The sequence below is a fragment of the Perca flavescens genome, chromosome 13 (genome assembly GCF_004354835.1).
Source record: "Perca flavescens isolate YP-PL-M2 chromosome 13, PFLA_1.0, whole genome shotgun sequence".
NCBI lineage: Eukaryota > Metazoa > Chordata > Actinopteri > Perciformes > Percidae > Perca > Perca flavescens.
The window spans coordinates 10346945-10364528 of record NC_041343.1 but is presented as its reverse complement, the minus strand read 5'-3'; the positions used below and the strand labels follow the sequence as shown (position 1 = coordinate 10364528).

Genomic DNA, 17584 nt, shown 5'->3' with positions numbered 1-17584 from the left:
TACTGTTATTATAAACAAGTAGCCACCATGTGTTGCTGTATTCATTTTTGCACCTTTGACTGCAGGTGTCACTTTTGTGAAACATCATTGGACGATTTAACCTTTGCGACATTAGACTGTCAAGTCTGTGTAGGATTGCCAAAACGTGTGCTTGAGCAAAGGTATTGAAACTAGACCTAGGCCTACCTTTACTGCAGCAAATACAATAACTTCCTCTACCTCAATGTAGGTTTCCCTTGCTTTATATTTAATAAAGAGATAGATAGACAAATAGAAGAACTGTCACCCGTTGATTTTATATAACGTCCCATAAAGGTCCCAAGGCACTCATATATATTTAACATTAATATGAGTTACCCCCAGCCTGCCTATGGTCCCCCACTGACTAGAAATGGCGATAGGTGTAAACTGAGCCCTGGGTATCCTGCTTGCAAAATTAAGAATCCCACTATGGTGACGCTAAGACCCACTTGGCGTCGCCATAGTGGTCGATTGGTTGGGGTTAGGCATTTGACCTTGAGTGGTTAAGGTAAGAATAGCCGATTGGTCAGGGGATAGGACCTGAACGAATCAGGTTACGTTACCTTGAGTAAGCATGGACGCCTAGCCAATAGCTATTGAAGGGCGGGTCTTGGCGTGGCCATTTTGGGGAAATAAATATTGCATCCTGCTCTGCCTTTGAGAAAATTAAAGCTCAGATGGGCTGATCTGGAATCTGCTCCTTATGAGGTCATAAGGGGAAAGGTTACCTCCCCTTTCTCTGCTTTGCCCGCCCAGAGAATTTGGCCCACCCATGAGAGAGAGAGAGAGACATCATGGTTTGCAAACAAGCAAAGTGGCAGTTGGTCAAGGTCACACCCCCACCCAGCCCCCCCTGTCTCCTCCTCAATAGCATTTAAAGGTCCTATCCTTGCTGCTTTTTGGATGCTTTTATATAGGCCTTAGTGGTCCCCTAATACTGTATCTGAAGTCTTTCCCGAAATTCAGCCTTGGTGCAGAATTACAGCCACTAGAGCCAGTCCCACAATGAGCTTTCCTTAGGATGTGCCATTTCTGTGTCTGTAGCTTTATGCTATTGAGGAGGAAAGAGGGGGGGAGCAAGGTGGAGGGTGGGGGTGTGGCCTTGACCAACTGCCACTTGAAAGCCATGATGTCTCTCTCTCTCATGGGTGGGCCAAATTCTCTGGGTGGGCAAAGCAAAGAAAGGGGAGGTAACCTTGCTCCTTATGACCTCATAAGGAGAAGATTCCAGATCGGCCCATCTGAGTTTTCATTTTCTCAAAGGCAGAGCAGGATACACAGGGCTTGGTTTACACCTATCACCATTTCTAGCCACTAGCCATAGGCAGGCTGGGGGGGAACTCATATTAATGTTAAAAAACCTCATAAAGTGAAATTTTCATGCCATGGGACCTTTAATAACATATTATAAATATTTATTCATTTAAAGCTACAGACACAGAAATGGCACATACTAAGGAAAGCTCATTGTGGGCTCTAGTGGCTGTAATTCTGCACCAAGGCTGAATTGACATCAGATACAGTATTAGGGGACCACTAAGACTAAGGCCTATATAAAAGCATCCAAAAAGCAGCATGTCATAGGACCTTTAAGCAGTTTAACTTCAGTCCACAATTTTATGAATCTGTCTGACCAATTCTAGCCAGCTACATTAGACATAAGGCTTCTTGCTAGCAGATGGCGCAGTAAATAAAGATTTAGCAGGCCCAAATCTGGAAGCAGGGTTAAGTCCCAACAGTCAAATGGTGTGGGACACTACTAACGGTGTGTTAAGTTAGAGTGACAGTAACGTGAAATCAGCTTGAGGTGTGTCTGAGAGCAGAAACGCAGCACAGGACACACGACAGCCTGCAAACCTACCGCAGGACTTTCTTAACGCTAACTGGTTAAATAGCGAGCCATCATGCTTTCCATCACAAGCACTATCATCAAAACCACCCGTGTCATCCAGCGCGCAAGGCTGCTACACACTTCCTCTGTTGTCAAAATGCCGATTCAGGTAAGACTTGCATGCGTTTAGCTAACATTAGCTGTGTGTGCTACACGGCTGAGGGTGTCGTTGTATTTTACTGAGAATTAACTGTAACTACACTCAACGAGTATATCGCCTTTCTCTCTGTAGCTCACCATGCTAACTAAAGTTATCCCACAGAAACCCGTCGCCATGACAGTCATTAGATTGGAATTATATACTTTGTTTATTTGTTTATCACAGCCGTTACCGTCCTGTCGGTACTTTACCAGCAACTTCCTCAACATCTGCTGGTGAATTGAACGTAGCATAATGCAAACTGTCAATTATTAACATACACTACCGTTAGCTGTCGTCTTACTGTCTACGTATCTGGCTGGTCCAGTGCCTTATATAGCCACTCGGAAACTGATATTACCTTATAACAGTTAAACTTTCGTTGCCCTGTCTTAGTTTCTTTGTTTAATATAGCTAGGGTCCGTAAAATGTGTGTAAAGCATACTTATTCATACAAGTTAATTTACAACCTAGGTTATCTGAGGGTGCCTGGACATCTCAGTTGCAAATATTGTAACGTTACTTACAACTATAGCTAGTTATTAAAATATCTTGAAGAGCATTTTTAAAGTTTAGCTAATGTATATGTATTGGAGCTTCATAAAAAGGATTTTAAGCACTCAGTGGGATTAACTGCATGGCATTCGGCCATTCCAAAACACACGCACCTGTGTGTGGTGATTTGTCGCCCTCCAGTGGCCACCACATAGATATAAAACAATTCTACGTTTTATATCTATGGGCCACCAGCCCAAGTGTGCGCCTATTACAGTTACAATTTATATCCTGTTCAGATGATCTACTCTTCATCATTTGGTAAACCACCAGGCTCCAATCTAAGTATTCATGAGTGGCCTAATTGGAGACTTGTTTATTTTAACCCAAATTGACTAAATATGGAATACAAAAAAATATATATGTATTTGATGTTTCATATGTTTTGTGCATATTTGTTATAAATTATACATACAACTATAAAATAACTAACTAACATAAATTACAAACAACAAACAAGATGTTTTTTACAAAGCTGAGCTCAGCAACAATGCCAATACTGTATATAAAACAAACTCAAACTATGTTTATTGATGATTAAGTGTACTTTTCAATAATGTACATTCAAAGTTAGCAGCATTTAAGAAGCCCTAAGCATAAATCAATGTCTTCAGGAAATATTTGTCACTAGTCTATACTATACATTGTACAGTATGTTGTAGTAGTACAGTATAGGCCTACTGTAAGTATGCTGATACTTTCTGACTTAACAAATCAACTGATTATACCTACTAGTAAGAACAGAAATGCAATTTCCCTGCAGGGGCAGACAAAAATATTGGTATCCTTCACTGTTAATTGTGGTAATGGTAATTTGTGATTGTGGGTCTTCTTCTTTCTTGTATTATTGTCTTCTCAATCCCTAACAGGTTGGTGAACATCTTCCTGCAGTGGAGGTCCAGGAGGGGGAGCCAGGAAATAAGGTGGCCATGGATCAGCTCTTCAAGGGGAAGAAGGGAGTTCTCTTTGCTGTACCTGGAGCTTTCACCCCTGGTTGTTCCAAGGTTGAGTCCTGACTATCATCTCGGTTTGCTGGTTCTTGTGCACAGTCATCATTGCATCCACTGACGTTGTATTTGTCTTGTTGCTTTCAGACTCACCTCCCAGGTTTTGTGCAGCAGGCTGTCGACTTAAAGAGTAAAGGTATACAAGAGGTCGCTTGCATTTCTGTCAATGACGCATTTGTCATGGCTGCCTGGGGAAAGGAGCACGGAACAGATGGCAAGGTATGGACTACAATTTTTGTGCAATCAGCAATTTCTATGTCAACCTGTATCAAATTGTGAGATCAAAACCGACCACATATCGCCATCGTTCAGAGGATGTTAATATTTGCATAACATAGATGTCAAAGAGCCGTGGATTCTTGTCAGCCATATTGGTATGAGTAAAGTAAATCAAAGAGAAGGTCTGTGGAGGCAGAACTCAAAGAAAACAACATCATCCTGGAAGGAAGCAGAGAAGACAGCCCAACACCAAACCAGCTGGAGAAAGTTCATGATGGGTTAAATGATAGTTGTTAAAGAGCTGTGGATTCCTGTCAGCCATTTTGGTTTGAGTAAAGTAAATCCTGACTTCTCATTTACGGTGGATTTGAACAGTGTGCAATCCCAGCAATCAGCTGAAAACAAAATACTGTAGTGCACTGGGCTGTGTGCACAATATAGATATTTTAGAAATTGTAACTAACTGCACACAACCTTTTGGTCCCTCTGACAATAAGATGCTCACAGGAGATGGTAATGCAAAGATGCACTATCACACTGTTAATATACTCTTGGCTCACTGACATTATCCTTGTGCCTTGTAGAGGTAGTTTAGGACATAGGTTCCTTTGCGTCACAGTTTCTTAGTGGCCTTAGAATAGAGGTTGATGACACCGCAGATATCACTGTGCATTTGATATTAAAAGAATGCTGACCTTACTGCCACTTTCTTCTGCAGGTCCGAATGCTGGCTGATCCTACTGGAGCGTTTACAAAGGTAGAATTAAATGTCTGGTGTATTGAAGTTCTCTTTTAATGTGACCGTGTACTCATCTGTCTTTTTCTCTCTGCCTCTCAGGCAGTTGACCTGCTACTTGACAGTGATCAGATTGTGCAGGTACTTGGGAACAAGCGATCCAAGAGGTAATGATCATTTTGCCTACTTCGGTTTTGCAATAATTGATCGCATTTATTTTTTATATTTGTAAGCCAGTGTAAACTTAGGCTGTGACAGAAATCACTCCCTATTGCTGTAATGGTGCATGGTAATAACTGTCCACCATTTTATTTGAGTAGCTGAATTTGGAAATGTACATAAGAAGTGTGCTTCATAAATCTCAATTTACTATAGAGTTCACTTTTGAGTGTCTGTTTTAAAAACGGATGAGTGGACAAGGGAGTGATTTGAAACACAGCCGCAGACCTGGAACTTCGTTTTTTTTATTTATTTTTTTATCGATTTTAAGATGCCGACCCATGTAAGCATGTGAGAGTTCTTGAACCTCTGCCATTGGCCTCTCTTCATGGTGCAGATGTCAATATCAACATTATAACAGCATTTTTAGAATAATACTGTCAAACGTTATTGTGTACTTCAACCTCTGTTTTAGATACGCTATGTTGGTGGAAGATGGAGTTGTGAAGAAGATCAACGTGGAGCCTGATGGCACTGGGCTGACTTGCAGCCTGGCTTCCAATGTTCTGTCTGAGCTGTAGGCTTATTTAGAGCATATTAAACCAAACTGAATTGCACTAACAAAACCCAGTATTATACTGTTCAAGCTTCCCCCTTTTCCTAAAGACGGATGAAAAAGTCACATGGATGCTAATGTCGAAAAGAGAGCTGGAAGGTAATTAATGCGCACAAATATGACATGAATGGAAATAGCCTCGTCCTCTGTACACTAATCCTCGTGAGTAAATACAATTCACCCTGAAAGCAATAATTACTGTTTTCCTGTACTGTTTGTTCATTTTAGAATCAAATGTATTACCAAAATAAGTTTTCACTTGCAAGGAATTTGCATTGGTGTATTTGGTGCAAACATTTATTAAAAAGAAAATAAACAAAGCAAAGTACTGCTACAGCCAAGAACATAAATACAAGTAGATATATTATAATAAAAAAGTGTTAAAAGACATTTAATAAAAACAAATCTGTACAATAAAACTGTTTTAGAAGGGGAAATAAGGAAGACTGTATGGTTTAGTGCAGGGTGTGCAAAAATATTGATAAGGGGATGTGCAAAAGTTTACAGTATATAATATGTGCAATGGTCAGGGGTAATAGTTGAGGATGTGTAAATTGAAGTGTAAATTGACTGAGGGAGGGGGGGGTTAAGAGTCTGTCAGTGGGAGTCCCGGGCCTTGTTGATGAGGCCCACTGCAGTCAGAAGAAAACTGTTCTTGTGACATGAGGTTTGGTCCTAAAGGGCCGCAGAAAGTTTGTGTCCAGGGTGGGAGGGATCGGCCACCATCTTTCCTGCCCGCCTCAGGGTCCCGGAGGTGTTCCCGGGAGGGATGGCAGATTTGAGCCAATCACCTTCTCAGCAGAGTGATGATACGCTGCTGTCTGCCCTTGTCCTTGGCAGTGGCAGCAGCGTGACAGGTGGAGGAGGGGAGGGTGGACTCGATGATGGCAGTGTAGAAGTGCAACATCGTTGTCTTTGGTAGGTTGAACTTCTTTAGCTGTTGCAGAAAAAGTACATTCTGTGCCTCATTGATGAGGTCCTGGAAGATGTTGGAGCCCGGGAAGCGCAAGGACTCTAAGTTGTCATGACTGCACTAGGTCATTTAGTTGGTATTAATAAAATAACCCACGGCTGTGATCTAATTATGATGAATGATGCAAGTTGACAAAATGCCCAGTGTCCTAATGCTTTCATGTTATAATGTACAGTACAAACAATACATTTGATTCAAAGTAAGCATTCATAGGATATAAATTGGCCAAATAAAGTGGCCATCTTAAAAGGGTGTGACATGGGGCAGACAAGCACATGGTATGAACATTCTATATAAAGGATATTTGTATAACAGAGTTTAATCCATTGTTCACACCTATGCAAAATCCAATTTTTGTAGCACATTGCTATAATTTTTGTATCTGTATCTCAGAATCCATAATGATACCTTGATTTAGATATTGAGCCTCCTAGAATGGATAGTGTGGGTTACTTAGCGTTGGTAGCTACTGTGTATCATTAAGTGCATATAACTAAACTGTTCTGCAGGTAAATTCATGAAATAAGGCTAGATTGATAGTTGTCTACCTGGATGATCATAAGAAATCATAAGTTGCTGCCTTGTTGAGAAGTTGTAAAGTTACAGTGCAAGTGACTGTTCAATGCATGAATGTATTATAAGAAGTTCTTATAATACAGTGGTTCAAAGGTCTGTTTATCCTGTAAGTCAACAATCTGGGAATGTATTAGTGACGTAAGGACGCAAGAAGCGGGCGCATTGCATTGTGGTCACCGGTGCCTCGGAAACAGAAAGCAGTGGCGCCGCGCTCCATGGAACTACGCCAAGAGGCCTAAACATTCAGTCTACTCTGGACACAGTAAAAGGTAAGTTGATACTCAGCCATTAGCTACCATGTGACTCTCAGTAGCTAAAATATGCCGTTAACAAATAAGAGTAGCATTAGACGATAGGAAGCAGTAGTTACAGTTTATAGTAAGAAGCTAGCTACTGTTGCAGCAACTTTAGAGTTAAGTTTACGTTAATTTCAAGGCGCCTAAATCCGGAGCTAACGTTACTAACATGATTCTTAGCTTCACAGCGCTAACTGCATCGACTATGGCGATGATTATTTAACGATCACGTAATGTTTAAACAATAAATAAAGCCACCACCCACAGTTAACAAGCCGTGGCGACTCGTAGGGAAATAAACGGCACAGTCTGAATCTATCAAGTGAACGTTTAGCTAGCTCGTTGTGCTAAAGCTGTGCACTGAAATGTATTGCGCGCGCAATTCAACACTGGGGGTAATCGCTAACCGTATTGTTGCTCGTCAGTCGCTATATATCAATAAGTGTAAAGTAAACACATGGAGTTTGTCCAGTGTGCCGTATCTAGGTGTGGAACTATTTGAATTCCAGGCAAACATTAACATTATTTAGATAATGACCCTGTTAGTGAAGCATTTTGCAGTGGCTGCTTGTTTGCAGTTGTCTGGTTCTTTTGTCAAAACAACGGGGCTTTGGTAACGTTACCCATGAAACATCTGCTGGTGTTAATTTAGTGTAAAAGTAGATAGATTTTTTTTTTTTACATATTTATTTGCTGCGCCCAACGTTCAATTGATTGAAATATGTCGATATGAAAACGAAACTGACTGAGGTTGGAGTAATGTTAATGAAGTGAAACTTAACACCCTGTTTCAGCTTAAACATCTTAAACCCTTTACATACTTCAAATTCAGAACGCTTATTATAAGCACCAGGACTTATTGCCCAGTTTGATCGACTCTTAAGTTTAAGTTTAGGCGCATTGCTAAGACTGATCGTATCTCGTAAACGTATTTATCCTAAGCTAACAGACGAAGCATCTGTAGGAAAGTGAAGCTGGCTTCAGACTTATTTCCATCCAAATATTAAATACGGTTTGGTGCATACACAATGTCTACAATTGCTACGCTGTTGACTTGATGTGAATGAATACTTGAAACTTAAAACTGACTCAGTCAAGTTTAACCCCATGTTGAATCAGAAGGGGGAAACAAAACGAGTTAAGAAAACAATGGAAAACTTAAGTGATGGGGTTGCATTCTCTCCATTGCACGGCTTTTTACAGCATTTCAATTTCTATTGTCTTTGTGTTACAGTTCTGTAGTTGGTGAGCTTTGACCACCTACAAAAGCAGCCATGTCGTCGACATCCCAAAAACATAGAGATTTTGTGGCCGAGCCCATGGGTGAGAAGCCTGTGATGGCTCTTGCAGGCATTGGAGAGGTCTATGGCAAGAGACTGGAGGAAAAAGGTTTTGACAAGGTAATGGAGATTTGATTTATTTGCCTTTTCATGCAATATAAACTTACAAAATGCACGGTCCATAGAGGGTCAAAATGCAGTCAGTAAGTAACATGAATATTCCAGCTCATGTAATGTTTGTAAAATCCGACTACAATACAAATTGTAGTTGTGTAAAAGCAGCTGTTAATATGCTTTTTAGTCTGAACGGTGATTGCTGCAACTGTTGTTAGCATCTTAAACATGTTGCCATACTTTCAGTAAGGTTGAAATCACTTCAAGCATAACTTGATTAATGATGGCATTCCAACTACAAATTGCTTAATCTTACAGCTAACACAGCAAATGATAAAGGCTTGCACAACATTCTATAATGTGGGGTAAAAATAAGTTTCCCTTAAACATTTTTGTTATCCAGTTGGCTACCACATATGTGTGTGTGTGTGTGTGTGTGTGTGTGTGTGTGTGTGTGTGTGTGTGTGAGACAACTTGCTCAATATCTAATCCTGTTGTACTTTAAGGTGTCAACTTAGCCACCCCTTTTCTACATACCACTATTCTATTCATGCAGGCATCACTTCAGAGCAGGAAAGCAATACTTATCTGAGCTGTTTTTCAGGCTGTGATTAAACATTGGCTCCTTGACAACAGGGCCGTTGATGTGGGATATACTGTAACCCTTTGCATTCCTGTCTTGATTAGATTTTCTGTTTTGCTTTTCATATCTCCGTTCCCAGGCGTATGTCGTCCTCGGGCAGTTTCTAGTGCTAAAGAAAGACGAGGAGCTTTTCCGGGACTGGCTGAAGGACACTTGCGGGGCAAATGTCAAACAACAAGGTGACTGCTATGGCTGTCTTAAAGAATGGTGTGACGCCTTCTTATAAAGCATTCAGTCGTTGTTTTATACTTCTAAAGTCCAAACTGTACATTACGTCTGTGATCTTGATTCAATTCAGCTACACCATATATATGAACTGACATGGTCCACTATAGGGAGAGTATTGAAGTCAATTTATTTTTAAATTATACTTAACCCCCCAAACTGAATTCACACATTACACACACAGGTAGCCCTTTTATGGTGGACATTTTAAAGTAGAGTAGTAAAAGTCAATTTCGGTCTACCATTAAGTCACGTCATGTCACTGAGCCAGCATGCAAGTATCAGGGCTGTGACACAGGGACACCTAAATGTAATGCAGCCTTTATTAATGTTATGCTGTGAGAACCAACTATAGAGGTGCCTCAGGCTAACACTGTTAGTTTCCAGTTTTGGGAAAAAGCGGCACATGTTCATAATATTAATTTTGTCCGACGTCATTGGAATATTGCATGTACCTTCTGCTAAAGGTTGAATTTTAAATGTCCATTTTCCATTGTTGGTCATGCACTGGGAATGTTTTTTTAGCTAAACATGGCTAGCTTGTTCTATGTTTAAACCTTATACCTTCAGACACATTTTGATGTTTCACTTCAGCACCCATTTTTCTTTCTGTGTAACCTGATGATTTACCAGTACAATCCAGACTAATATTTGTACTCACCTGCCACTCTTGGGCTTTTATCCCGTTTGCCTGGTTTTAAAGCCATTGGAAAGTTGATGTAAGTTTTTTTTTTTTTTTTTTTTTTTTTTTTTTTTTTTTAAATGGCACATCATATCAAAGTTTAGTATTATGTACTTTTGGTCCAACAACAATGTTTAAAAGAGGTGCATTGTCTGTTTGAACTGTCTTACAGTGGGTGTGACTGATTTATGTGACACACAAAAACTAATCCTCAAAACTAATGTAACACTGTTTTAGCAGAATATTTTTTTTTTTTTTTATTACAAACACTTTTTACTTTTGATCTCAAATAAAGAAACAACGTGGCCAGACCCCCACATATGGTCTGCTCAAAGGTTGTTTGAACCCGAAGATGGAAAAGTATATGAATAAAGACGCCAATGCAACATCCTCAAACACTTTCAAAAACGTTTCAGTCTATTGCTGATTGCTGCAGCCTTGACATTCAATAATTTACTTACAAGTACAGGTATGTGTCTGCCAGATATGCTAGCAGTAAACATACATTACAAACAATTAGGGGGTTGATTCACATTCGAATCGCGATTCAAGCTCTACCGATATCAAAATCGATTTTATAGAATTCCAAAAATCAATTCATATTTTTTTTACATGGGAAAAGTAACTACATTTACATACTGTGAATCATTTTTTTTAATCTAGAATCGTTTTTGAATCGAAGCTTGAGCCTGAAAATTGATATCAAATTGTGACATTTTCTGAATCGTGCACCTACAATACATTTAGTGCCTGCCGGAAGTGCTGGGTGTAAAGAGAAAGGAGTTGCGACAAGTATAACACATTCATATTGATGCAACGTGTTGGCGTGCTTAAGTGGCTACCAGGATGTATAAAGTAGCTAAAGTAGTTGATATGCTGTACTCGTATAATAGAATGTATTTAAAGCTTCAGTAGAAATTTACTTAGTTTAAAAAGAGTGAGGTAAAACCCCATCCCTTTTCTTTACCTTCACAAATAGATAAATCCATCCATCCAAAACTGATTTAGGTCAGGTCTTCATAACTGAGCTTGAAATGATCTTGATGCCTTAATGCATGCTAGTTAAAGCATTTTATTCACTCCGATGAACTATAAAACCTGCAGTAACGCATGTCCAGGCTGTGTCATTTAATCTTCCACACACCACCTGCCACTTGAGGATGTAACCGATGTGTAGCAGCTTTTTTTTTTAAACACTGCCTGATGTGTTTGCATTTGACTGTGAAAACTTCAGTTTTGATATTGCTCCTATTAAATAAAAAAAAAAAAAAATAACAAATAGTATCAGATTTGGACACATTTGTTTTTACATGTTTATTAAAGATTTGATTTTTATCAAAATAAAATCACAAATGAGAGAAAATGTTTGATAACAGGATGTTTTATTTCAATATTTGATACTCCATGGTTACTCTTTCGCCAAAGCTCCAAATTTTGATATTTTGCAAGACACTGAAAATACATTGGCTCATTTTTGGAAATTGTCCAGAGCAGGGGTTCCCCAAAAGTCGTATCGAAGATGCTGTGGCGCCCGTGACGTGGGACCGTGTCAGAGGGAGCTCTGAATGAAAGCAGTTTTCTTTTTGTGTGGATGTGATTTAACAGAAGTAAACCATTGCCTGGGCTGTAGATGAAGAAATAATCACAGAGAAAGTGACACCTTATTGATTAAAATAGCAATTCCCAAGTCGTTCACATCAGTCCTCGATTCACAAATGAGTAGAGACGTTAAGCCGGAGGGCCCCTCGTCTGGAGAACCTCTCCTACCTGATTGGTTAAAATGATGGTGTACATCGCTCTTTAAAAGTACATTATAACTGCTGTATTTATTTATTTATTTTTACCTCAAATATAAAATTGGTCAGGTGGCAGATTCATAATAACATAGTAGATTCTTTTTCTTTTAATGGCTTAGATTATATAATTAAAAGTCCATAACCCCTGGAATGTGGTCTTTTTTTTCTTTTTTCTTTTTTTTGGTCTGTGTGCTATTGAGCTATAAAATCTGGATTTGACAGTGATCAGATGCTCAGAATTGTTTTAGTTTCACAGTAGCACCTAATGCATACACACACACTTGCACATCCACATCACAGCAACAGTATAGAAATGAGCAAAAATCGTTAATACAGCCTTGAAATGAATTGATTACATGGTGATAATCCACTCATAAACAGCTGCTGTCCTTGCTAGATACAAGTAACTGCCAAAACCGAGGAAAGTGAATGAGGAATACAAAATATATCGACGATAGATGGGATGTAGCTCTAAAAGCCAATCTAAACGTTAATGGAGAAAGAACACTGAATGAAGACCTCGACCTGTAAGTAAAGCATGTGTAATCTGAAGGTTTTTTACCTGCATCTACGCGTAATCGCCACATGGGAGATGTCATACTTAATTACCTAACATAGGCTTGTCTTCTTCCTCAGTTATCAGGTCTCAAACGTATGGACAATTTCTATGGGGAAAACCGACATCCCTGACCTATCAAGAGTAGCATCTGAGACATGTAGCACCACCATAATCCAAAGACCTAATGTGGGAATTTAGCCTCCCAGTTAAGTGTCAAATGCTGCAGAATCCTTAATATGAGTCTGTCCTGTTGACGGTTGCTTGTTAAGACACTTGATGTACAGACTGTTCCCTTTTTTGGCAGTTACCTGTAATATGTATGAGCATGAAACGGGTTTTCAACTAGATGATAGCCGCTTCTTAAATTTCTCAAGACGTCCATTCTTTTCTTTGGATGATGATGATTCTGATTCTTTATTGATAGAAGGTTTGGGTTTTGTTTTCAAGCTATGTTTGTTCATCCCCTCTAACACTGAGACTGACGTTAGCGGTTAAAGAATTTAGATATTATTGTAGATGATTGTGTACTGTACATCGGCAGCTTTTATGCAAGGTTACTATAGTACATTGATGTCTTATTTAGATCAGAAGTACATGTACACACTGTACATACATGTACATACTGTACAGTTGTACTGTTAATCACAACAATCCCTGATTGAGCTCAAAGCAGAGCGCAGAAGAATTTCTTCTCCCTGAAAGGGTTCTCTGAGGTGGGCACGGGGGTGATCAGGGGGGTCGTCGCAGGAGTGTGTGTCGCAGTACGCCATCAGGTCGGCTGCTGCCTTTGACACCTGGAGATGAAGATGATCAGAATAAGGGCGACTAATAAACAAGGTTACATTGGTTTTCAAACATTAGTTCATTACAGAAATAAAGTCAAAGTTGGTCCTTTGATTTCATTAATCTATCAGTCTCTGATTACACTTTTGCGATGTTCTTACACATTAGAAACCCTCATCTTTGGTTGTCTTCATATTCTGAAGTATGTCTAGAATATCTTTGGTTGTACAGTACAATATGTACTAACTTGTACTATGTACTTTTTTTTTGGTCCACTTTTTCGTTGTGGGATCGGATGTGCTGCAGGTAAAACTGTTTATTTAACTGCAGAATATAAACATACCAGTGTATTCAGGATCATACAGATTTAGCTTAGTTCATAGTTTTAGCTTGCAGATGCACTATGAGCTAAGCTAAATCTATGAACTAAGCTAAATCAATGTTATAATAAGATGTGTTCTAGAGTACTATCTGTATGACCCTCATAAATATCATTAGTGTATTGTCTTCCGGCTCTAGTAATGATGGGTATAATCTCCCAGCTTTCATTTGGAACTCTGCTCTTTAGAATATCTTTTTTTTCCCAGCATGGCAGCAGATGGCTAGAGCAAATGTATTACATCCTTTGTTTCTGTCTGAGGTCCATGCATGTCATTATATACACGGTGAAGTCGTCGTAATATTTCATAATGATGACACCGTTTACAACCCCTCACCTTATCATTTTACAGTCTTGGGTTTTAAGCCTTACATTTTAAGTGTCTTTCAGTCACCGCTCAAATTTGGCTAATGAAGACAACATTAATCGGTACGTACATTTTTGGGTTTACAGTTCTTTCAGTTTAAAAAAAAAAAGAATAATAGAAATGAAGATATAAAAATGAAAAGTCATAGAATACCTCTAGTTTTGCTTTATGGATTTCTATCTAAATATTTTAAAGGTTCACATTAAATTGCTAAAAAGGTATTGGTTCTTAAAAAGTCTTGGAGTAAAGAGAAGGACGCAACTAATCATTGTGAACGCTGCTGGTTCAAAATGTTTTCTCAAAACCCTCAGCCCAATCTCCCCCTATAAACTTATGCTTTGTCAGAGGTGATAGCAGCTGAATACTGTCTCTAAAACATGATTATTATATATATGTATTATATGTTATATATAAGTTTGTCCCCTACTTTTTTTTCTTTTTACACTAATGGATAGTTCTTTTTTTAGAGGGCAACGTGCCACTGCAAGGTGTTTTTGATGCCATTAGGAACATGACCGAAGCCGAAAGCATTTGGAAACTGTCCAATGGAAAGCATTGACATAAAGTGCATTTGTGCTGTCCTTTCAACTTTGATTTGAGGCTTTAAATGTACAAAGGAGGATCAACTGCAAAATTGAACCTTTACTTTTTTTTAATCTGAGGGCAGGTTTGGCTTGTGCAGCTGTATCAATCATTGGAAACCAGTGTGGTAGTATTATTATGATTTGTGTGGACATGTACTTACTGCAACATAGAAACAGATTCCAGTGTTGGGCAGTACAGTGTCTGGACTTTAGCTTTTTCAGAAATTCAAATTAAGATAGGCAATGTTATTTAATCCACTGTATTGTTTTACTCATCAACTGCTTCTATTTCCCCCTTTGAATCGTGTTTTAGCACATGACACTATTATGATTCATATCAGTGTCTGGCTTGTCTTACCTTTATCCTGCAGAAACTAGCCTCTATCTTCAGTTGCTCCACCAGCTTCCTGGCTTGACCGACACTCATTGTACTGTTCACTGGGGTGTCTCCTTTCATCCTGGCCACAAACACAGCAACATTTAGGCTTCATGGTTTTGAATTGGATGGGAATACATTCTGTAAATCTTTGCTTTTTTTCTAATTGAAGTTTCCATATAGCCCTGCTTCTTCAGAAATGATTCATCCATTAATCCTAGAAATACAATTATTCTCTTTGACTAAATGTATTCTACAAAAAAATAAAAATGTATAAATAATGTTCAAAGGTTGCAATACGTTTAAATGTATATTTCCTTTTCACACGCCTAGGGTTATTATTTGTTGTTAGAGTTTTAATACATGACTCTAGGGTGTTTAAATGAATAATATGTGTGAACTAAGAGTTTTAAGACAAAACATTATACAGCACTATGATGTCATATATGATGAAAGCTATGCTCAACAATTATAGTATTTATATCTTTTTCATATATTTTGGCAGCTTTGGCTGCAAAGCAAGCATGTAACCGGTCAGTCTCCAACAATGAAGTATAAATATCAGTCAACATTGTGTCGTAGAATTGCCACAGCTGCTACATTATGTCAAAGTACATGGGAACAAAAGCATATATATTTTATCAAATGCATAAGAAACAAACTGGGCCAAATGGTCAGATTTATTCACCATGGCCCATAGATTCTCCCATTACAAGCAAGAATATAGTAACCATAGAAAAATCAAACGTAGAATGAAATAGGCACTGTAGCAATACAGACATGTATGAAATGATGACTAAATGTGCATATGACTGAAGAAAATGTGTCACAGATGGAAAAGGAATCAAGTAAGATGGATTGTCAACAGGGGTAAAAAGCAGAGAAGCAAAAGAGCAAATCTAGTTGAACCGTTCTGGACCTTTCTACATTGTCTTTTTCCTTCTATCACCATCCACCCCCTTTTCTCCTTACCCGTATTATAGTCCTCTTCAGGTGCAGTCTTCCCCCCTCTTCTCTCTTATTTTCTCTCTTTTTCTGCCTCTCTGTGACCCTCTGTAAGCTTACGTTTGGTGGTTTCAGTGTAGCCGGACCCCACCCCTCACAGACAACAGCCTGGATGGTACCCTGCTCTGTAAAGCCCAGTGCACTGCAATTCTGCCACAATGAGCACTAGATTTGTGGTGGATGGATAGGATCACCCCCTCGGCAGTAAGTGGTACCTGCCAGATGGAGGGAGGGGGAAGCCTTTGGTGAAGATTTTCTAATGAGGGTGGATCGTACCATTTTTGTGCTGGAAAAATTAGGGCCAACTGACATCTCTCAGGTTTCAATCTCTGAGATGGAACAGGATGTCTATGTGGTTTGGTTTTGGTTTTTAGTACTAAAAGATCACATAGAGCTTGGGATGTGAACTGAAGAGGCCTGCATCATTACGTCTCTCTCTCTGCCTTTTGTGATGCCCACCCTCTCCTCTGTTGCTATGGGGACTGCTCCAGTCTGGTTCAGTGGTTTACATCACAGTTGAAATTGTAAAAATGTTCTGCTGGTTTTTCAAAGACTGTGTATGTGCTACAGATGAAAGTAATGTCTGAATTCTCGCATACTAGAATAATGAAAAGAAAAAAATAAATGTTTTGGACGGACGGGAAAGCAGAGTGTATGTATTTTTGTCAGTAGCCAGGCTCTTACGATGCTTTTAGACCAAAGACTCTGTGGAGAGAAGAGATTAATTAACACTACGCCCACAACAGCTCTTTCTAGGTCGTAACGCTGTCTGAATTAATAACAATCCTTTGTGGTTGTGTAGATATAGAATAAAGGTTATTTGACAAAAGTACCTCCCATTAAAACGTGATAAATCTTCTACATCGTGGAGATTCCGAGGATACTCGTGCAGACGGTCGGGCTGGTGGTGGCAACACGCAACTGAAGTCTCAAAAACGGCCCGACGCCATCTTTGCTAGGCTAGCGTTTGCTCAGCCTTAATGGCGCTATGATTGTGTCCCTCACTTGTCTTTTTCGGCGGTGACGTCTCTTTTGGTTGTAATATCTCTGGTAGCGATGAGGCAGTTTCGCGTTCTTGCTTATTTGTCCTTCGTTCTTGCCGTCGTAAATGCCTAACCGGCTTACTGGGGCAAAACCATAGCCTGTATACAAATAATCTAAACCTAGCCTATGTACAATACTACATATAATGAAAGACAATGTTTGAATGTACATTTGTAGCTTTGTGTTTGGTGGTGAGGTTTATTGAGAAAATTGTATACACTAAGTAACATTTCTTGTTGTGTTTTGTTTTTATCTTTTGGGGAATTTCAACATAATTGTATAGTCAAATAACAAGAGCTTACTAAAATTACCAAGAGGTGTTTGGTGAGTCCACCAAACCAACGTAAACTAGCCTATATAGTCCTTTTATAGTAGTAGTATCGAAATATTTTCCGTGGCAATACTGTATCGATACACATATTCCAAGTAGCAATCTTTTAATATGTATTGGTCAGTTTGTCTACTTGTCAATCCCATTCTGCAGCAATGAAATTGAAGTGAGAGGAACAAACAAAGAAATGATAAAACATGTTGACAAAGTTTCCTTTTGGGGACATCA

The 17584-nt window shown here is 39.1% G+C and overlaps 3 protein-coding genes across 3 annotated transcripts; 2 read left to right on the top strand and 1 right to left on the bottom strand.

The window, feature by feature from the left end:
• The first annotated feature begins 1590 nt into the window (after positions 1–1590).
• Positions 1591–5538, top strand: prdx5 (peroxiredoxin 5). The gene is made up of 6 exons (XM_028595827.1): positions 1591–2021; positions 3476–3610; positions 3701–3832; positions 4551–4589; positions 4671–4735; positions 5203–5538. The coding sequence occupies exons 1-6, from the start codon at positions 1926–1928 to the stop codon at positions 5306–5308; spliced, it is 573 nt and encodes a 190-aa protein (XP_028451628.1). The 5' UTR covers positions 1591–1925; the 3' UTR covers positions 5309–5538.
• Positions 5539–7035: 1497 nt separating this feature from the next.
• banf1 (barrier to autointegration nuclear assembly factor 1) lies at positions 7036–10139 on the top strand. The gene is made up of 3 exons (XM_028595829.1): positions 7036–7161; positions 8423–8588; positions 9305–10139. Exons 2-3 carry the CDS (start codon positions 8463–8465, stop codon positions 9449–9451), a joined length of 273 nt encoding a protein of 90 aa, XP_028451630.1. The 5' UTR covers positions 7036–7161; positions 8423–8462; the 3' UTR covers positions 9452–10139.
• A 1362-nt stretch (positions 10140–11501) lies between these two features.
• gng3 (guanine nucleotide binding protein (G protein), gamma 3) lies at positions 11502–16930 on the bottom strand. Its single transcript, XM_028595830.1, is given in 5 exon segments — positions 11502–13223; positions 13225–13281; positions 14959–15058; positions 15949–16686; positions 16815–16930. Coding segments are annotated over 3 exon segments (228 nt in total). The 5' UTR covers position 15058; positions 15949–16686; positions 16815–16930; the 3' UTR covers positions 11502–13151.
• Positions 16931–17584: the final 654 nt, after the last annotated feature.

Excerpts from the sequence above, each read along its gene's own strand:
- banf1 (XM_028595829.1), top strand. The coding sequence starts at position 8,463 with ATGTCGTCGACATCCCAAAAACATAGAGATTTTGTGGCCGAGCCCATG. Across the intron at positions 8,589-9,304 it reads AGGAAAAAGGTTTTGACAAG|GCGTATGTCGTCCTCGGGCA; the intron begins GTAATGGAGATT and ends CTCCGTTCCCAG.
- prdx5 (XM_028595827.1), top strand. The coding sequence starts at position 1,926 with ATGCTTTCCATCACAAGCACTATCATCAAAACCACCCGTGTCATCCAG. Across the intron at positions 3,611-3,700 it reads TCACCCCTGGTTGTTCCAAG|ACTCACCTCCCAGGTTTTGT; the intron begins GTTGAGTCCTGA and ends TGTTGCTTTCAG. Across the intron at positions 4,736-5,202 it reads GGGAACAAGCGATCCAAGAG|ATACGCTATGTTGGTGGAAG; the intron begins GTAATGATCATT and ends CCTCTGTTTTAG.